Here is a 22,581-nt window from a genome sequence, read left to right as displayed (position 1 = left end):
TCGGCTCAGGAGCGGTGTGGTGTGAGAGTTTGATGGCTACACTCTCTTAGCTCCTCAGGCATGACGCGATTAGAAAAAGCCCATCATGGAAACACTGTCTAATAATCTCTCTCCCTCTATGTTGTTGTTGTTTTTTTTTTTTTTTTTTTTTTTTTCTTGACCAACTACTACAAACTGTGAGAGACAGTATTTCATTACTTTCCTCTGCATATTAGCATTTTGCTTTTCCCTTTCTGGTTTCTTTTTTTCACTTTAACGTTTCACAGCAGTGTTTTCACAAATCTCAATAATCCTTACAAGTATGTTCATAAAAATCAGATAAGGAGGCCAAGGCTCTGCTGGTGACTGTTATTGCAAATGAAACAAGGTGGAAAAGCATGGTTGGTAATTCTCCTCCTCTGTCACACACTCTGGATGGGTGAGTGAGTGTGTGTGTGTGTGTGTGTGTACATGGATACGACACACTCCAGTGCCAGGACACACACAAGCACACATGCATGGACGAGTGTTTACGTGCTGTCATTCATGTAATTCCCTCAATGATAATGCGATGACGTTTTAAATTGCAGCTTGAATGACGTGCCAGAGAACTGCAGGCATCTGTCAAAGAAGTGTTGCCTTCACAGACACACACAGACACACACACACACGCACTGGCAGCAGATCCAGATGTATAGATGAAAATAAAGAGGATCCGTGTTTTTGTCTCGTTGACATTTGCCGGCTGATGTTTAATGTCAGCGCTGAAAATCCCTCCTTTTGTTTAGATGTTTTATTGTATGCCAGGCGCACCGCACGCGCCCCCAGAGGAATTAATTTACCCTCCCAGCATGTTTGCATTGCGTCTTTAATTACCACGGTCGGGGTGTATTTTGACACGCTTCCAGCAGCAATAGCAGCAGCTCTCAATAGCTTTCAATAACACGTGGGAAGAGAAAAGGTTAAATGGCAGTAGAGCAGAGTGGGGCGTTGCCTCTGTGACTTCTCCCTGTTTTTCTGTGTGTGGTAACTGCTCCCTCTCTACTCTGAGGATATCGACAGGCATTTTTCAGACAGACACGATATGTTGTAGTGCAGCAATAACCTTTAACCAAACTCTGGACTCATCACTAATAAGCCTGCCTTTGAATACCTTTCTTCTCTCTTAAACTTGTGCAGTCTGTGATATTGTGTAATTTGAGTGGAGGGAACTGTGCATCATTGGTTTTCTGTCTTGTAGTATGTTTGGTTCTATGGGATGAACCCTGTGACCTTCAGGTTATGAGACATGTTCATTAAAGGAGGAGAGAGGAGGCGAGCAGGAACATACAGACCAGGGTCTCTCTCTTAACACTTAACCTGGACCCTGAAGACCCTGAAGTAGGAGTGCTGCTTCTTTACTTGGCATTTCTGGGATGTTGGAACAGTGATTTCAAGGCAGGGTCACAACCTATGGTTACAACAGTCTAAAGAGAAGTCAGAAGCATTGCTGCCCTCTACAGGTTTGGAGGCTAATTCATGGAAACTGAAGCAGAAAGACGTGAGCGAGATATAACTTGGTGAAAACTCAGGATATACATGTAGACAGATTGTGACACAGTGCTTTGTGATCTTTAGATAACAGCTTGGTGCATGATCTCTGGGTCACACCTCTGTAGTGATCCACATGAAATTGTGTTGTCAGTGATCTAATACTGATCCCTGTGGAGGTGGACTGGAGTCAGGTGGAGGTGGCATCCTAATCAAAAGCCTAAGCTATCATTATTCATGACCTCACATGCAGTTACCAGCCTGATAACACTGACCACAGTGAAGTATTACAAAACAGCTCCACACACACTTACCCACATACACACCACTGAAATTCCACACACACAGTCACAAGAACACCACATTTAAACACACACATATGTACTGCACACCTCCCACGCGTAGCCCGTGGATGTTATTTATTGTAGGTATTTATCTTCCAGTGTGCAGCACTGTTTGTGTTTACAGCTGCGAGCAAAACTTCGCCTTTAGTCCACATTTCCCAGCTTTGTGGAGACTGTGTTGTTCATCGCTCCCTTTGTTTTCCTGGAAAAAACCACGTCAAATGTCAACCCGCTCTAAAGACGTCCGTCCACACCCCGCCGTTAGTGATGGAGCTCCACGTTAATTCACCTGTTGTTGTGCCATTTAGAGAGGACACAGCAAACCTGTCTGTTATTGCATAAATAATGAGTTGGAAGAAATGTAGTGCGCGCCTGTTGTGTCCCCAGTGATGACAAATCATTTTAATTCTTCTTCTTCTTCTTCCCACAGTCTGAGTGAATTTGCCAGGAAGCATTGCTGCTGTGTCAGCGTGACTGCTGTGATCTCAGCTCGTCTTACAGACACACACACACACACACACGTGTGCGTGTGTGTGTGCACGCCGTCACGCCTCTAACATATTTTAAATAACACCACAAATACTAAACCGCCCTATGTAAAACCTGACACGGTGTGGGCTTGATTAGTCACATGTGCCATAATAACGCTGTGCCTTTACATCTCTCTGTGACCCTACATGAACAGTATGTTTTACATTCGATAGGACTGTGAGAACAAATGGGCTTGTGGAGCCTCTGTTGTAACACCGCGGACCACATAAGAGCAGTCAAACAGTACATTAAAACCCCCTCTTTATGATCATATCACACTTGTCACTGATCCATTAGTAGCTATATCTGCCAAGCAATGAGAGTCTTAATTGCACAATTAATTCCGGCCTCTGATTGATGTGACAGCCGAATTTATGGCTCGTGCGAATGCTGAGGACGCCATAGACAAATGCGTGACAGTATTGCTGACAATTATAGCAGACTAATGGCCTGTTTCATAAGTGCCAACCCCAGTGGCCTAGTTTAAAATCCTCCCTGCCATGTTTTTACCACTGGCCTGTAATTGAGGCATTCAGAACTACTCCAATTCAAGATTTGTTTTAGCTGAAATAATGCTATTTATATAAATGCCTGAAATAGTTCTATACGCTAGAAATAAAAGGTTCCCTGAAATGGTTCAGGTATCCAAACAAGCTCTCCTTTGTTTTTCTCTTCCCAGTCAAAGCAATCATCATCAGCGTTGCATCGCTTGGCACAATTATTCACAGCAGATGATATCTCCTTTCCTTTTTCTTAATCATTCCTCTAACAGTGCTACAGAGCTGGCTTTTGTTGTGGTGCCCACAGTACAGGGAGGTTACCATTCATGATTTGCCCGTATTAAAGTTGGAAGACCATAGCAGACTTATGAGGCTGTATTGATTTTCCTGCTGCTGAGATCCATTTACCGAGTCGGTAGAGGGAGAAATGAATTGATACAAGGCAAACAAAACACGATCCCCTGTCTGTGGAGGCAACTGAATGATACACAGATCTGCTGAGTTAGAGCCAAGTTCACTCCTCCTCATTCTTTCATTTACTCCTCAACACATAATTCAACGCTGCCATTGACAGTTTAGTGAAAACAGAATCCCAGCTGTAATGCTATCAGTATCAGTCTGACAGAGGATTTATCTTTACCGTTATATAAGCTTTTTTTTTTTTTCTGAAAAGCTTCTGCTGAATGTCACAGAATATATTCGAATACTTCTATATTTTCTGAGTAAACTCTGCTCACGAGTCATGTTGCTGGTAGCAGAGGTGATGTAGGATCAGAGAGTAAACTCTTTGATTTTGTTTGAAAAATCTCAATGGAAGCAAAGAGATCAGATGGTGTGCACCTCCTCTCTGTCCTTCCACACAAAGCCGTGGCCCTTTCAGTGCTTTAACAGCACAGATAAACCTCCTGGGGTATTACATTGAAGTGGTGATAAACAGCTCTGTCTTTAAACTGTGCAGTATCTACAGCCATGCCAAAAAATGACATCTTTGGAGCTAATGTAATTAGGTGTCTCTTAGAGTAATGCTCTTTCTCCCCACTGTAAAGATGATGTAATGTATTGCAACTTTCCGCTAATAAAGTGCTACAGACAGAATCTTTCTGCTCTCTCTCTTAAGGAGTGTATTTATATAACAGCAGGTGACTGAGTCAGATAGTTTACCTCGGTAAAACTTGGCAAACAACTCGAGGAGATGAGTCATTTCTTACTGGTGGAGCTGATAATTTAAGCTGCTGTAACCTTTTTTTTGCCAGTATTCACACTTCTTCAGTAATGAATTCTCAGTTGTGCTCTGTGATATTACTTAAACAGACCAGCTGATAGAATATAATTTGATGTAATCAGCAAATTGCTCTCCTATTACAAACGTCTAGAAATAGCTCACCCGTACTTGGTAAATTTGTTCTGAAAATACAGTTGGAGCTCAGGTGAAGTCAAATTACAGGAATTGCTCTAAAGGCCCTTGGAAGGAGTTGTGTAGGGCTGTGGTTTGGCAACCTGCAATCAGCGAGAGCATCTGTGACTTCACGGAGCTCTTCAGAGCAGTTTGGCAGCAGCGGATGCATCTTAGAGGTCACTTTCTCTTCCACTCTCTGCCTAAAAATGTCTGAAATGAGAGGGCATGGTGATCTGGTAGGTAAGGGCTCCGATGTGTTACCATGGCACAAAAAAAAAAAAAAAAAAAAAAAAAAAAATCCCTTCCCCATCTGCAAAAAGCCTCCTCTTGTAGGGACACTTTATCCAAATTGTCTGCTGAAAGCTTCGTAAAATTCACACTTTGCCCTCACTCCCTGATTTTTAGTAGAAAAACACTCACGTTGCACTTTCCTCCTCCTTTTCACTCCTCTTTTCTTTACTCTGTTTTCTCTTGTTTATCGCAGACGCTTTATTATTTATCTGAAGAATGCTGATGAGTTCTTCCTGCATTATTAATTTGCCTCCTATAGAAAGGTTTACTGATCAGAGTGCAGAGTTCAGAAACACGCTCTGTCGCAATTAAACCGAATGCTGCCAAGCGTGGTTGAAGACAATGCCAGCCTGGTTAACGATTTCCGAGCGTGTCTCGTCGACGCCACCTGTTTTTGTTGAGCACTTTTCAGCAGCTGTTCCCATAATTATGCTTGCTGTCACTGCAGAGAACGGGAGGGTGCACCGCAGCGTTGTGCTATGCCGATAAACAAGGTAGTTAAAGGCCACTTATGGCGACACAGTTACTCTCCCAAAGGGGATTCAGCGTCTGTTTCCAGAACACATAATGGGTTGAAGTGTGTATGTGCAGTTGGACATAGCAAAGCGCTTTTTATCCACCATTAGCTTGAAATGAGAGGCATCTGCTTCATGATGTGCATCTATACTTTCCACTGAAACGCCTTTTGCAAACATTCTCAGTTGCCAAGCACATGTACAAAGTCAACTTTTTATTTTTTTTAATGTTCTCTTAGATTAGATGTAATTGTTTCCTGAATTGCCTACAGAGACGTCTACTAGTCAAGTCGAGCCTTTATACGAGCCTGCTTTTGGTTGCTCACAGTGAGATCCACTCAGTGCCTTCACTGGGAACCAGCAGCCGTAGTGCGTTTGCAGTCATGTTGATAGATCCGGCCTCAGATGCCCTCATAGAAGCAGCATTTGTTCTGCTAATGAGCCAAATGAGCTTTCTCATTAGAACATCCCCAAAGGATAACAGTTCCAGTTTGTGAGCGCTGAAAATCTGCTGGATTGCCCAGTGAAGAACATGTATTGCTGGTTCACAAACACTTAAAACCTGCCACCGCCTGCTGTGCTCCTCGTGCCCTTCAGTTTTGTGTAACAGCTTGCCTCTCAACCCATCATTGTACCTGAAAAAGCCTGGATTTGTTTTCAGGCTTAGAGGCGTTTAATATTCTGCCTCTTTGTCAGAAAATGTTTTTTTGTGTTACAATACTTATCACGCGTGCACCCCCCTTTTTGCAATTACATCCATGGCTGATTTCTTTTAGCCTTTTTAAATTCATTTCCAATGACCTTTAATGTCACCAAATTGGGCCAAGTGTGGAGAGAAGTTTCCAGCAGTGTTAATTGTTTTAGGCAGTGATGTGCGGAGAACTCAGAGTTATGTGTGAATAGAAGTAATTGTGATTCATTTGCACTCTCTCTCTCTCTCTGTGGCTTTTTCTGTTTCTCTGACACACACTCGCACACATCCAACACACCTTCCTTGTTAGCACATGACGAGTTAAGTGAGGTAGAAACAAAACAAAAAGGTCTATTAAGCAGGCGGGACTCTTCTGCTGGAGTGATGAGCAGCGTTTTCCTCTGCCCCCTCTTCTGTTCACCTGTTTGTGTCTCTGCTCACATGCTGCCTCTGCCGCCCTCCCCTGCCCGGACAATAGACTGTAATGAATGGGAGCTAACCCATCACAGTGCTAATTAGCAAAGGACTTAATCATATAATGCACTGTGACCGCATGGCTGAGTCAGAGAGAGCAGAGAGGAGACCACATAGGCTTCTTACAGGCACTCCACTTAAAAGCGGCTCAGTAATAAGTTTGACCCTAATGATCAGCACCTGAACGCAGCACTGCACCTTTTATTCAGCAGGCAACATCACACATTTGCAGCCAGACGTGAGCATCTTTTGGATTTTGTTGCGACTTTAAATCTCCAGATGTGCAGAATACAGGATAACTAAGCAGGGTGACACTGGCAGAGGTCAGCCGTCATTAGTAAGTTCACCTTCTCTTCCCGGGAAAAATAAATTGATTTGAGAAAAAAAATGTTAAAACCCAAAATGTTGCAGTTGACAATTCAGATGTATTTTGCCTAAAACTTTTTTTTTTTTCCTGGTACATATTGAAATTGATTTAAGCATGCAACCTTTCCCGTGTTTTTACATCAGTTGCTTCTGTGCTCTCTGTCTCAGGTGCATACACGGGGCTGAGCTTGGGAAAATGAGCTGACTTTCTTTTTTTCCTCCTGTACAGAGGTAGTTGAATCCAGCTCTGCCTGAGCAGAATCGGTGCAACAAGGCCTGTCAAGCAGCCTGACAAACTCATTCTTGGCTAGCGGCGCTTGTTCCTGTCTGATGAAAATGTTACACTGCTCTCTCTTTCTCTGCCTCGGCCCGCTTTTCCCGTAACACAGCTCTGAGTGGGTGGTTATTCTGTCATCATTTTGGAAGAGAGCGTGCACACACACACACACACACACACAGGCTTAGACAGGGTCCATCCAAAGTAATTTTTTCATCCAATGTATTACTATCTTCAACTGCTGGGCTAAAAGCCTCTCCAGGGACATAACTCATAGCCACTATTTATTTATTTTATTTTGATAAAACATCTTCATTAAAGATAGACTGACCCTGCCAGTGACGCATAGGGCCATTCATCCACGAGTGCTCTTTTCAGAGTGGAAATTGTATGTTTTCGCTGCGTTGCTAGGGGCCTGCATTGGAAAACAACTGATCACAGCCTGCATGAGTTGGTGTGTTGCTCCAATTTAACAGCTGTCAGAGCTTATAGATTATATAGATGGACATTCTGCCGTGATGTCTCTGCAAGTTCCAGACAGAACAGGATATATAAAGTTATATTTATGTTCTTCAGCGGTTATTTTGTCCTGTCCGTCCGTCTGCCTCGTTCAGCTGTCCGAGGGAAAGCAAAGGGTCATTTCCTGATAAGAGCAGCTGATTTCTGTCGTACAGCTGGAGTTGTTGAAATGCAGAGCGATTAAATGAATTCCAGCGGTCTGAATTTACTAATGGTCCATTCAGGGACAAAGCCCGGTTGGCAAGTTGTACGGACAGGTGTACTGCCATTTTGAAAGGAGGAGAAGAAAAGCAGAGAGAAAGAAAAGGGGGGCAGATAGGAGGGCCGTCTGGAGAATAGGGGCTCAGTCAGAGGGTGTTGAAAAGAGCCTCCACCTGAACGCACCACTGCATCCTAATAACTCCTCAGCCTCTGAAAAGAAAAAAATGCTCTAGCTTTCCCTTCTTTCCTCGGCTTCACTCTTTATCCGAGCAGCTGTGAAGGGCACACACCTGGCTGCCATCCATCTGGTTGTGTGTGTGTGTGTGTGTGCGTGCACACGTGTATTGATGTGAGTCTATTTAAAGAGGTCTTGCGGGGGGTTTCTGGGGTGGGTTGCTCTCAGTGCCAGTATTGTTCATGTGGATTTGGCTGCCATGGCGATAACTACACATGTACAGTACGATCTGACCAGTCACAGTATTGCAGCACTGCTCCTGTAGAGCGGGTTTGTAATCAGACAGTTGTCAGCTGTTATCCGCTGAATATCCACGTGTTTGTGGAGAACGTGAACGAGATATTATCTCACTACTGCTGCTGATGTGCCCTTGAACAAGGCACATAATTCCTAAGAACTATGGTGGTTGTCAGTGTGGCCAGAGGCAAAGGCCTGCATGGCTGCTCTTTGAGAAAGATGGTGTCTTGTCTTCTTCTGTCGAACTGTTTAGAAAGAACTTGCTGTTGATTTCAGCACACGCACGGCTACGGTATCTCAGCCATAGCTCAAAAATCTCTCCTGAATGGAAATTATTTTAAAACATCCGTAGTTCTTTACCAGGTTTTCTCATAGTCAGCAGTAGCTTTCTCTCACACCTTTTCCCCTTCTGCTTGGCTGCAATCGAATGCTGTTCGCACAAATACTGTTCCTTTGGTTATTTTTTACAGACGCTCTTTGTTAGACACCAGTGGAAATTGTTAGAAAAGAGACTGGAATGGTTGTTTGATGGACTGTTTTCCAGCTGAATTGATTGCATTGGGCGTTAGGCACTCAGCAGTACTCTCTCACACCTCTCTGGCAGCTGAAATGAACCGCTTCTGTGTACTGTGCATAGGGATCTGTAGTATGGGCCCCTACTACGGTAATTTTCAACAAAAGGCCCGTGGATTGCACCGGGAAAGGAGGTCACATTCTCAACGTGTCACAAATTATCCTTCAAAGGGCTGTTGTTCAAAGGAAGCCACTGTTGTTTGAGCATCAAATTGCTACCTGGCGTTTTCAAAGTTCTCTGCTGTCCTCACTGTTCCTACACCGAGCTCATGACGGCAGAAAGGAATTAGCAGCGCTCTGCTAGACAGTATGGCCAATTGACGATGACAGCCCTGAGATATGTGACATGCTTTTGCCATCCATTCGCTTTCTTCTCCTGCTCCCCTCATCTTACCCTTCTTTATCTCGTCTCCTGCATGGTTTCCATTTTCTTGTCAGTCACCTTCCCTGTTCTTTTTTTTTTTTCGATTTTTGTTCCACTATTCTTTGTCATCTTTTTTTTTTGTTCTCTTTGTTTTTCTGTCTTTTCACTAAAGTTAAAGTCAGATACTTCTCACAGTCATTTGAATTTAACAGTGACACCATAGTGAGGCTCAACAACTGTTTACCAGCTTTGGCTGGTAAGTGAAGTCATCACAGCCTGAAAGACTCAGAGCTCTGTGCAGGTTTTTGTGCCTGTTTCACTCTTTCAAACAAATGTATTAGCACATGTGCAGTGCCAGACCATCACAAACATTCACTAATAGTTTTTCTATTGAAGGCCAACTGATAAAGACTAAAATCGATCTCTCTCTTTCTTCTATCAGAAACCAGAGGAACATGACATGGTGTTAACCCCTGATGGTACACGAGAGTTCATGACCTTTGAGATCCCCCTGAATGACTCAGGCTCCGCAGGCCTGGGTGTCAGCGTCAAGGGCAATCGGTCCAAGGAGAGCCATGCCGACTTGGGCATCTTTGTGAAATCCATTATCAATGGAGGGGCTGCTAGCAAGGCAAGTAACTGCTCCCAACCACTTATCCTCTGACCATTCATTGTTTTTGTTGTAGCTCTGTGACCTACGGGTAAATACAAAGATGAGGTCGACCACTGTGCTGTAGAGCAGCTTCCCCTTTGAATTACTGGACACTGGTATCAAAGTCAGTGTCTGTGATTTTTGCAGGTGGTCACATGATGGTTGTGAGAGGCATGACAACATTCTGTAATATTTTATCAGTAACTTGAAAAAAGATATTGAAAATAAAATTAAAGCTTCTGATTTTTCACCTGATGGTGTTTGTCTGCAGGATGGACGCCTACATGTCAATGACCAGCTCATTGCAGTCAATGGGGAGTCGTTGCTCGAGAAGACCAACCAGGACGCCATGGAAACGCTGCGCAAATCCATGTCTGTTGAGGGCAACAAGCGAGGGATGATCCAGCTCATCGTGGCCCGGCTGGTGGCCAAAAACAGTGAGGTAGGCTAACAGTTTCATTTTTAAATCAGATATTGTTGATATTTTGAGCCACCATAGTTCTAAGATTGTGCCTTTCACTCGGATTGTGTACACGCATACAGTGTACAGTACATACTCAACAAACACACATGCGTACTTTAATTTAAATCCTGTCTGTGAATAAGTAGCAGGTGCATTGAATGAAGAAGAGGGATGGCCACATTTCAGCTGCACCGAATGATAAATGAGAGTGGCTTTCTTCTGCCTTGCCACTAGCCGTAATCTGTCCCCCATAGGTTTTTGGAGCTTTGAGATAGCTAGAGGAGGACCTTTATGAAGCGACCACACCACCATGCAAATCTTCAAACAGTCCCATTTCCTGTGTGAGATAGGTGATACGTCTCATATTTCCCCACCGTTCTCTGTGTGATTTTCTTTGCCCACGGTGGGCCTTGATATGATATCTAAGAAGCACTTCACTGAGTTGTGATTGACAGGCCTGCAAAATAACACTATAGGATAGGCAGATAAAGGAATATGTATTGCGGTTAGGAGAATATTTGTCATGAGGCAACAGTGAAGAATATTGAAAGCCAGGGGATTTCAACTTCATGAAATGTCCATTGTGATACGGAACTAATCCCAGCCCACCTTTCCTTAACAAAAACTCTACTGTTTTTTTTTTTTTGTTTTACACACTTGAGTAAAAAAACAAAAACAAAAAAAAAACCCCAAGATGAATGCAAGCATGATTTAGCTGAATGGGAAATACAGAGTACAGCGTGACTGTATTTCAGGATTGTGGACTCATGGGTAAATACTTCAACACACTCACGCACATCCACTCACCCTGCAGCCAGAGGTTGTAGATCAGGTTTGATTAGTGTTGCTGTGACTCTAATTGGAGCCTGTGTCCTGTGGCTGTGTGTCAGTTTGGAGTACCACGCTGAGCCCCGTCCTCCCTCTCTGTCCTTCACCCTCCCCGCTAACCCTCACCCTCCGAGCGCTCGGTCTCTCTGTTCTTTACCACGCGTCATACCCCCGATGCCCCGTGAGCTTGTTTTTCTTCTGGTTTTAATGTTTTAACCCTTTTCTCACAGTTAAACAGGTGTGATGCTCTGTCGTTTAACAGGTAAAACATGGAATAAAAAAGAGCCAGAATTTCCACAGGTTTCACACATGAATTACCATTAATTGCAGCATTGCACTTTTATCAGTCGTGGACTGACGTGCAGTGTTTTTCTCAGTTTTACAGTGGGATCATCAAGGCTGCATACAATTCAAGTTAAAACTCAATATCAGTGTGGATCTCTTGTTCCAGCTGGACTTCCTGGGATATATTTCGTTGTCTCAGTGATACTCGATGCAGCTCGCCCCACCAGCTCAGACTCTTGCATTTTTCAGACACAGGGCAGTTTTCAGTCTGCACACCTTTCTCTTCTCATTCTGCCTTCGTCCCTCCTCCACCCTCTTTCCCTTCCTTCCCCACCTCCAGATTATAGGGGGAGAGGACACATGTCCCTCCTGGGAATTCTCAGTCCCAGGGTTCAGTGAGTTCTATCACTTGGGCCCAGTCACTCTCCTGTCCTCTTTAATCCCTCACCAGCAGGCAGACAGTTAGGGTCACAGACAAACACATCTTGAGAAACATAAATTTTTTATTTTTTATTTTTTTTCTTATTCCACTATCACTGTAGGTGGATGGATGAAGGATGACATTTTTACATTAAAGTTTATTACAATTGTGATCCATTTAGAGAGACAATTTAGAGAGAAACGTTGACAAGTTTGTATATAACTTGACATTTATTTCGACATCAGTTGCTATGAGACAGCATATTGATGATGTTGCAGAGGGAGACTGAGTGTGTGTGAAACAGAAGGAGAAGGGAGATGTAATAGTGCATTTCAGATTCCATCCATTAAAGTCCCATTACAGGCAATCATACATTGCCTAAGCTGCACTGTTTTCAGGAAGCTTAGTGGTTTGAAAAGGTTCCACAAAGTCACTAGTGGGAATTTTGATATACTCAGAATAGAGAAAAGATAAGATTGTAAATGAAGAATTGAAGGTCAGTTGCAAACCTCAAATAAGAAAAGCAGAAGTTAAATGTCGACAAATGCTCCCGGCAGCTACATCCACCCCCCCCCCCCACCCCTCCCCTTCTCCCCTGCTCTGCTGTGTTGGCCAGGCAGATTTGTGGGGAGCCACCGCCAGTTTGCCACTGTCACCCAGCCGAATGGGAGTGAGCACTGGAGGCCACCATTGAAATGAATCAGATCCATCACTGTCTGCAGGGGAGAGGAGCCGAGCACTACAGCCTAATGCATCAGAGGCGAGGACTTAGATGGGTGCAGCAAATCCAGGCCACCTCACTCCATGAAAATTGCACTGATTTCATCATTGCTTTGGTCCTGTGGGCTAAAGTGTGGTCATTTCTGTTAGAGCACAGCTGTGTAACGTTTCCTGGTGGTTTAGGTTTGGTTTGGTGGGTGGTTTTGCAAAACTGAAGCTGCACACCAGGCATGAAACTGGCATCGGATTTTCTTCTGTGTGATGCAACTGACCCTGTAATACATGAACATGAACATGAAACACCTCAACACGCGCTTCCACATATTGCCTTAGGTCTCCCAGAAGCCCATTTGCTTTCAGCAGAGCTCGGGGCGAGATCCATCCAGACAGATCCTCTCAGTGGAGAGACGAGTCAGTAGGCTGCTGATGATTAAGACCATGTCTGAGGCGAAGGACCTGGTGTGTTGTTGCTGCCATTAAAGCAGTGGCAACACTTAGTGCCCTCATTCAGGCTTTAAAGTACTAATCTTAATTGGTCAAGGGTCAAGGACGATTCTCACTCAACCAGGTCAAGGAACGGTAGTGAGTTGAAGCTGCAGCGAGTCAGGTAACAAAGCCTGATAGAGAAGAGGAAAAATGTCTGCAGCTGCTTTTGGAAACCAGTTCTAATATCAGTACCTTTAATGCATGTGATGTTTAATCCAACAGGAGACAAAGGTAGACAGTTCATCACATTTGAATATGCTCAGTACACACACACGAGTGCAGATCCCCACAGAGCAGTTAATTTCCCCTCTGTTCTGGTCCTGCGGATTGCCCCTGTTTGAAAAACTACCACTCTGCCCCAGATAGTCGGGCGATATGATTGGTCACTGCCAGTTCGTTTGAAGCATTGTAATTGCATTGCTGCTTCACAGACTGGATAATTTCTCTTCAGTATCTGAGTTCTATTAATATATCAGCACATGTGTTTAAGCAGTTGCATTTATGAAAAGTCATTTCAGTTTCCAGTATGTATTTATTTATTTATTAATTAAACCAAACTTTTCTAATGTTCTCCGTCTTTCATGTTTTTAGTGCAGTGACTGATCAAGTCACAAACCCAGATTCCTGTGACTCAGTCAAATCCGTTACAGTTCTTCAAGTCAGGGTTAGATTTATTTTCAACTTCCTGCCCTCATCTTTTGATAGTTAATTAAATATTTCAGACATTAAATCTGAAATCTTTTTCAGTACCGCCCACGTTTTTCACTGTTTGTGACCATTTGAAGACATAAGTCAGTCTGTCTGTCTGTCTGTCCCTGGCAGTTCTTCTGCAGATATGTCCAGACTTCTTGCTTTCACTGTCAGAGAGGGACTTCTGATCATGTGTCCATAAACTTTCCACATCCATAAGGTAGAGATGTCCCATCATTCTGTCTTATGTTAGGTTTACAGTGTAAACATAAGTCTTGAAAAAAGCACATAGACATGCAAAATGGATTGTTAGAAGTTTTGAAAATGAGAACACAGTGTAGAGAAATGAGTGTTCGCAAGAGATCCATCAGAACTTACTTTAATATTAAGGAGAGTGAGTGGGAATTTAAGGTAATTTAATTCCAATAAACTGAACTAGATTTTATTTTTGAGCTTATAACACATGCACCCCCTGACCCCCCCCCCCCCACCACCTGTGTTTATGAATGTTTGATCAGTGGTGGATGTTTGTTTCTGCCTCTTGCACCAGCCATAGCAAGTTCATGACATTTCTAAGATACTTATCACACCAGTATCTAAAAGCAGACAGGCTGATGATAAGCATGTTTGTGGCTGGATTTCATTTCTCTGATGTGAAATTCATCACAGGATACACTCACACGCCTCTCTATGCATTCTGATGTTATTTATGACAGACACCTCCTGCAGACATCGACTATTTTTGACTACTTTTGACTACTTTTGACTGGCTGTCATTTTTTTTTTTGTCCTTCCTGACAGTGCTACCGCAACTTGCCAGTGAGGCACTGCAGAAATCAGAGCAACCAAAACATACTTTCACCACAAAACCTTTCTCACCCCCCTCCCTTCTGTTTGCCAGCAAAGCTACTTCACTCACACATCTACAGATTGAGTTGAATTTCACAGTGAGCTATTTTTACATCGTGGTGCTCCACCGTGTTCTTCTCATGATAATTCATGAGACGGAGCTTCTGCCTAAGGACGTCCTCCTCTTTACCAGCGATCCTCCCCATTTGTTTGATTCCATTTATTGAAATAAAGAGTAAAACTTTCACTTTCTTTTTTTGCTTGTCTCAGCAGAGCTCTCTGTCAAGACCACCTCGAGACATAAATGTAAAGCTTTATGTAAATGTAAAGAATTGCCCCTCTTTCGACCACTTGAAAGACTTCCCAGTCCAGCAACCCCAATTATGTAAATATCAAGTGGGACAACAAACCATGGCAAAGTAACCCAGTGCATTTATCCACCTGAGAACCATGTTTCTGTTTCCTGTTTTCTCAGTTCACTGCACAGAATCACATTTACAGAAATATCCACCGGTGTTCTGCTGTTCCTCGACAAATCTACCGCTCGTAATGCCGACATTTACGACTCTGCTGAGGTTTTGAAATACACGACAGCTAATTAACGTCAATGCTTTAAGTTGAAGGAGCGTGACAGGCTCATAACAGCGTGATGCGTGAGGACGACAGGGCAGCGTGCAGGGTGAGGTGGGGGGTTAGCCCACATTTTTAGGTTGACACAATGACATGAGTTAATATTACATACAACAGCAAGTGGAATCAAAATGATGCCATTTAAATATGATGGAATTTCAGAAAGAAGAGGCCATTTGCTTTGGAATGATAACATATTATGGATCATAGTTTACCTTAGTCTTCTATTTTACAATTACACCATTAGGGAACATGGTCAGGTAATGGGCAAAGCTAGAACACTGTTTTATTATTGATGAGAAGTGGCAGGGGGTACAGGAGGGTGATCGAAGCAGCAGAGGCTTTATTCCATGCTTTCACTCCAGCATTGTTGCATCATAAAAACCTGCAGTCATAGTAGCTTAGTCAACTCCGTGACGAGAGTAGATTTAAAAGCTTATTCTGTATCTAAAGGAGCACCCAGGTGGCCTCAGCATGCCAGAGGCCCGTGTTTGTAATTCATTCTAATAGTGTTGCTGTTAGTCACTAAGAGAACGTTTATGCAAAGTGACAAAGGGGAAGGAAGTGACTGGCCCTAACAAAAGACGCTGGCTCGGATGAGAGAAGGGCTGATCGATAGAGCCTTGAGAGAGCTATCAATCAGAGCCCCGGCCTAGTAAATTATGGTTTTATTAGTATTGAGCTGACCACTGCCGGGAGAGGCTTTAGAACATTGAGATGCTGGCCCACAGCAGAGGCAAGAGAAAGGGATGGACGTCTGTGCTGACCCCACCCCTTCCACATAATATGGAGTGATTGAAGTCCAGTTAGATCATGACATGTAGGAACTGCAACTCCGCTGTTGTCATAGCAAATAGGAGTGATTCATGGAAAGGGGACAGAGCAAGGGCACAGTGCAGTGCACTCTGGGAAATGCAGTTTGCAACCAAGCGGCGACTAAATTGAGGAAAGTAGATCGCAGAGCAGCAGAAATGCAATTCCAGTGCTGCCGGGCCCTCATTCCCAGCCGGCTCTCTGAGGACTAACTCATTTAGGAGCAGCAGGGGAAACTCAATAGGACCAATTGAGAGAATAATATATTGAATCTGGTGGTTGAGTGGGCTGCTTGGGCACAGTGGAGGACTGCAGAGGTGAAGTGTGTGCTTTAGTGTCTGAAAACCCAAGTGTTGTTAAGCAACATACACTCGTGTATGTGAATACATATGTACACAGTCACACACACACATACACATACACACGGCCCTATCACATCACAACATAGCTCACTTGTTAGCTGTATATGATACTATTACATTGTGCTTGAACTCGGCCGATGTGAACAGAGGATTGTCAGCGCTCAGCAGGTCACGGCCGGAAATATAGATTCCTGAAGAGATGGGAAGAAGAGGGAGGAATGTTTGGTTGATACCAGCCTGACTCTAAGGATGGCAGTGCTGGTCCATCAGTTTGGTTCAGACTGGAATGTCTCTACTGTCCTTGGATGGGTTTGTTATTATACATGCTCAAGATCGACGTGTTGCTATGAGTATATCAGCATGGTAATGTTGGTATTTACCTCAGAACACTGGTTTGCCTGGCTGTAAATTCTTTGTCTTATTTCCACATGGTTTGTTTTACTGGTTATTTGAAATGTGGTCAGGAGTTATTCTCACACATCCTGTTGTGCTGATTTCCTGGCTGGTGTGAGGTTTTGGTGAAATCGAACTTTTGCTAAGAACTCCTCAAACACCTGGGAGTCCACTTTGGGAATCACTGGCATTATAGGAGGCTCTAGGAGGATGTGAGAAGCTAATGAAAGTGGGGTATCTAGCCAGCAGAGAGGTGAGTTGTGCCCGTGGCAGGATGCAGCAGCTTAAGGATTGTAATTACAGCATTATAGTGGAGGTTGACTGGATTAGGGCCAGAGCAACAGGCTGAAACCAGGATAGAAGGCCAGGAAATGGCCATGGACTAGACATTATTAGTCTTAGTTGACAGCTTAAGACCAGCGCTGTCAACACACTGCTTCTTCTCCCTCAACAAATGCTCAAGGTCAGGGAGATGCTGATGCACAAGCAAAAACACTTTTGTGCATGAGTCTGCACTTACCACAAATTCTTATAAACACACACACACTCTCATATATTCTACATTCGCACATAGAAAAAATAAAAGCATTACCTTGAGCACACAGGCATGCTTAGTGAGTCCAATCACTGAGCAGCGGCGGATCTTGACTGGGCTCGGTGTCAGTCACAGTGCTCTGCCCTCTCCCTCAGTCAACAGGATAATCCACTCTGAAAATGACTAGATTAAGACAGATTAAACACATGATGAGGTGATGAGAACTGGGAGTAAGAAAGGACTAAAATCTCACCGACGACACTGAAAGACTTAAAGAAACACATCCACTATGGACAAATAAGCTCCTCAGTTAACCTGCTGTTGTTTAGGGATTAAATTGGCAGCAGTTTGAACACTGTGATACCACGAGGCAGTTTATTTAATCACTTTGTTAACCTGCTGTTTCTATCGCAGGGAAATGTAGTGTTAAAAACTGGATGTATGTGGGAGAGTGAATAAACGACGGCAGTAAAAGGCTTCTCGTTTTACATCAGAATGTCACAGCTTGTCATACAAACTTGCACCAGTCAGTAAACACTCACAGCGTGCTGAAGCATCAGCATGCACAGAAGCAGACTTAATTAATGCTGGATACACAAAGATTAAATTGCTGCCATTTTGGTTCCATGTTAAGTGGATTCCAAAGTCTATTTACCTTTGAAGCCAGTGAATACTTTTTAAAATGAGCCCGTCCCTCTCAGACGTGGAGGGAGACAGTGACATAAGTGTCTCTTTGAGATCTATCCCACTTGACACGCCCTGTGCACAGTTTTCATATCATTTGGTTCTCGGCCGCTTTCGGCTCCACTGTGTCCACACATTTCCCTACCTCTTATCTGAAACCTTCCTCTTGTCAGCTCGTGACAAGTCTGTGCCAGATCTGAAACAGATTAATAAGTCCAGAGAGGTGTTGAGTAGAAGAGGGAGAAGTGAGTAAAATAAATCTTCATTGAAACAATTTGAACCTTATTGAGCCTGAATCATCCGGGGACATTCTTTTTATTATAAGGCTGGCGGTGGCCGTGGCTCTGATTGTAATTGCGTTGACCCGGCCCCACATTTCTCACACACACACACACACACACACTCACCCACTCACCGCTTCTTTCCCTCCTCGCCCCTCGCTCTTATCACCACGCTGTCCTGATAAAGTCCTGCGCTCTCAACCTCATTAAACCTCTCATTTATATTAAACAGCCAATAAGTCCCTGCAGCCTGGTACGTGTCTCCCAGGGCACGCTACGCCCACGAGGAGGCGACTTGACAGCACCCACACTGCACTCTGGCCTCAGCTCCCACACCCCCTCATTCTTCTTATTCTCGCTATTCCTTCCGTTTGTTTACCAGAAACTCCCCACTGTGGTGGCGGGGAGCTGCCTCTTCTTCTTCTCTCCTCCTCTTCCTCCTGCTCTCCTGTCTTCCTGCCACTTTGTTATCTGATCTTTTACTCCCCTTTCTCTTGGCCGGGAGCCAGCAGAGTGTTGTGAGACATCAATATTAGCCGGGGCTTCCTGGTTTAAAGCATGCTTGAGGTACAGAGTTGAACTGCGCAAGACGATCTAGCTGTGAGGGAGCTATCTGTAATAGGTCCTGTACAGGGAGTTCTTCTCCAGTGCATTCCCCCAGCTGCCCACGGGCTGCTATGAAGCATTGTGGGAAATAAGGCCAAGGCCCAAGCTTTATTCTCTAACTCTCTGCTCATGGATTTTAAGATTATTTTTCCCTGTACACACCCTGAACCTTTCTGTGGTAGCTGCATCGTCTCTGTCCTAAAAATATCACCTTTGACAGACTGTTGGCTGTCGAAGCCTGGACACAGTATCTGGGCCCAGTGGTCCCAAACTCAAAGACGAACTGCTAACTATGTCCCCCTGTCAAGACTGACACATGCACTGAGCGTACAGTGGGCTCAATAACCAGCAGCGCAGCACATCAACCACATGGCAAATGTCACTGGTCCATTTACGAGGGCTCATTGTTAGAGACAGCTGTCTATCGGCCTATGGGAAATCCATGGAGCTTTATCCAGCTCGGACTACTGCAGGAGCCGTTTCACACTGCTGAACCAGAAAATACCAACATAAGCCGAGATGGATGCTGAAGCCCTGGTTCCATGTTTGTGGAGTATTGATGGCATCACATTAGGAGCCGTGTTCAGCAGACACCATTTGTTCTTTTTGTGTGTGAATTTGATTATATGTGTATAACTTCCTGTTTTAATGATGCATATACACTGCAAAAATAATCTGTTAAAATCTTTCAGTGGGAGGCTGTTTTTCCTTTTTCCAATTCAAAACAACTTGTTTTCAGCATTTTTCCACATTAATTTTCAAAAATCCCTTTTTAGGGACAACAGAATGCTGAAAACTACTATATATGGTGGAAAATGTTCATAACAATATTTTACTATGTATGAGATTAAACAGAACATTTTTTTTGGCACCCTTTTCTGAGCCCCATGCCTCCTCTTCATCTCTCTCCCGGTCTCTGTAGGACGCCCCTGGCAGCCCTCCGGTTTTAGTGCATCCCATGAACTCTTTACTGGACAACCACGAGCGCCGTATCTCCCACTCTCTGTATGAAACCATCGAAGGCTTGGACAACATCTCGACGCCTCGGGCTAACGCAGTCGGACGGATTGGTGAGTCATATATTAGCAGGCGTCACTCTCTGTCAGCTCTCAGTTGCCACTGAACCAAATGACTCCACAAATTGGATTTTCTTTGGTCGGCCACCTTTTTCGCGAACGTGGAAAATGTGGTTGACCTGCTAACCCCATGCTCATTAGATATACACTCACCAAGCACTTTATTAGGAACATCATAGCGAAGCTTGGCAGGGCTTCCCTTTGCTCTCAAAACAGCTTCAATTATTCATGGCATGGATTCCATAAGACGCTGGAAACCTTCCTTTGAGATCCTGCTCCATGTTGACATGATTGCATCAGATCATTTCTCAGCTGCACATTCGTTCTGATGTTTGATGTGAACATTAACTGAAGCTTATGACCTGTCTCTGCAGCATATTATACGTTGCGTTGCTGCCACACGATTGGCTGATTGGGTAATTGCATGAATAAGCAGGTGTACAGGTGTTCCTAAAAATGAAATGCCTGGTGAGTGTATTTCCCTCATGCATTGGTGCTGTCTGTAATCTGACATGTGCTGATTAATTTTTACATCCGCCCCGTTCCCTGTGAAATGCTTCCCTTAAACCCCCAGCCAGCGTCACCTTCGAAGCCTCATCCCACCTTATCGCCCCGCGTCCCGCAGTCTGCTATTTCACTATTCAAACCTCTCGGGGATTAACGTCAGCCCCCATCCTTCCCCCCTTCACTCCACTCCCGACTGGTTTCACTGGGGTTGATTCCCATTCTACCCTAGTTGACATCAGCGGGCTGAGATCTCAGCTCTTCAGGTGTATTAGAATTGGCAATTCAATCTTCGGCCGGTCGCTGCTGTCATCTCAGCATCGACAGACCTTTCACATATGCATACACACAGAGGCTGAAGGTAATTGCATCAGTGTAGGGAGGGCGTCACTGTTGGGGATAATGCAGTGCAGTCGCATGTATCCACACACACAGTAGATTTTCACGCACTTGTTTTCTCATTTTACGTTTCCATCTCCTCCATTTTTCTCCCTCCTCTTTGTTCTTCCTCATCCCCAGTATCCCCGGCTTTCTTTCTCCCTACTCCGCCCTCCACCATTTTCTTGTTTCCTCATGATCTTCTCGATTCCCTCCCAGTTACCACTTGCACCTGTCCTGCACGGATGGAGTGAATTTATAATCTGTCAGTGATCTACACTTTGTCCCTTTCCACCCTTCTCCCATGTGTTCTCCTGTTTCTCTCCTGTCTCCTCCTCACTGTTCCCCCCAGAGTGGTGCCACTCTGCTACTGATCATAGAAGATCAGAGGCTGTGTCAGAGGCATCTGATGGTTAATTAAGCCTCCAGATCAATAGGGCTTGCCCCTGACACTCTCTCTCCCTCTCTCTCCCTCTGTCTCCCTGTCTCCCCTTCTCTTTTTTTTTTTTTTGCCCTTTCATCATGTCTTACTCCTCCATCCCAAATCAAATGTTCTGAAATTGGTTGGGTTTTCTTCTCAGCTTGGCCTATTTACTCCACTTGCTTTTCCGATGCAGGCTTTTTAGAACGCTGCTGTGATTGTAAGCGGCAACTGTGGGCACGCTGATGGAAAAGTTTCTTGCCGTTGAAACTTCAAGGGCGCCCGGCGCTCATCTCATCCTGCAGAGTGAGAGTCAAATGAGCCAAGTGGAAAAGTTTTAGGGGTGGGGGTGGAAAGTTATCACAGCTGAAGCTCAGTGGAGTCTCAGATCTTTGACTCGGATTGTCTCGCAGCAAGAAAATGTCAGTTCCTAGTTTTCTGTGTCTTCAGGCTGTCTCTGAGCCGTGCCCTCATTAACCCGCGCCTGCATTTTGTGACAGGTCTTCATCTTTTTAAACTGACACAGGTCTGATGTTTAAATTTCTGATGCAACCAGAGATTAGTTTATATTCATTATAGCAACACAACACTGCCGCGCTGAGGTAGAACCTAGCACCTGAGAAGTAAAATACAGGAATGTGCTGCTCAGAGACACTCGAATTATGACTTTTTGCAGTTACTGTAAAACTGATCCTCATTTTCTCCACTAACATCTTCAATTTACTAAAGATTCAGAAGATGTATTTTGTATTTTCTTTGTTTCTAAATTGATCCAAAATCTCTTATGTTTACTCACTTTAGTTTGAACTAAGGCAATAAATAAGAAACAGAGACAGAATAAAAATATAGCCTATTAACCTCATACAACTTAATTGTCTCTTCACTTGTGTTGATTGTAAGTTTCAGCAGGCGAGACAGACAGTAGCTGTTTTCACTCTCTATCTTCTTCTGTATATTATTTCAGATGGGCTCAGACATATTGCCTGGTGTGTGAGATGTGACAGTTGTGGTTAGAGGACAGATGCTGATATCGGCTCGGGAAGGTCAGGAAGCACACAGCCGGCAGGGCTTGAATGACAGCTCGATGTTGAGTGTATCTACACCTGCTAAATTACTGACTCATGAAGGCCAGACATGGCTGGCGTGGTGTCGTCGCATTGATTGTAAGGGCGCTTCGCCTTGATCTTCGCTGCAGTGTTTTGGGCTGTCATTCAGAACTATCTGCTGTGCGCGTGCTTGTATATTTCTGGACGCACACATTGAGCTAATCAATAGTCAGAGGTAATTCCATTCCCCGTTTGCTTCAGTAAGCCATGAAATGCTGTGATATCGTCAGCTTTGGATTCACACACCATGAATTGTAGCATCATGGCCAGGGGCTGAATCCACAGCTAGCAGGTGGTGAACATACACTTCGCTCTGTTTGACTCCCTGCTCAAAATGAAATGAGTTCCTGACACTTTCTTTTCTTTTGTTCTTCT

At 44.1% G+C, this 22,581-nt stretch overlaps 1 protein-coding gene across 3 annotated transcripts in view; it reads left to right on the top strand.

Moving 5' to 3' along the window:
• LOC121200233 (partitioning defective 3 homolog) overlaps positions 1-22,581 on the top strand; it is a 291,059-nt gene that overhangs the window by 145,894 nt on the left and 122,584 nt on the right. For all 3 annotated transcript variants that reach the window (XM_041065396.1, XM_041065394.1, XM_041065397.1), the window contains exons 13-15: positions 9,466-9,654; positions 9,947-10,117; positions 19,644-19,791. In XM_041065396.1, the coding sequence (XP_040921330.1) occupies positions 9,466-9,654; positions 9,947-10,117; positions 19,644-19,791 (508 nt within the window). The remainder of the gene's footprint in view (positions 1-9,465; positions 9,655-9,946; positions 10,118-19,643; positions 19,792-22,581) is intronic.

The sequence above is a fragment of the Toxotes jaculatrix genome, chromosome 20, assembly GCF_017976425.1.
Source record: "Toxotes jaculatrix isolate fToxJac2 chromosome 20, fToxJac2.pri, whole genome shotgun sequence".
Taxonomy (NCBI): Eukaryota; Metazoa; Chordata; class Actinopteri; family Toxotidae; genus Toxotes; species Toxotes jaculatrix.
This window is presented reverse-complemented; position numbering and strand designations above follow the sequence as displayed.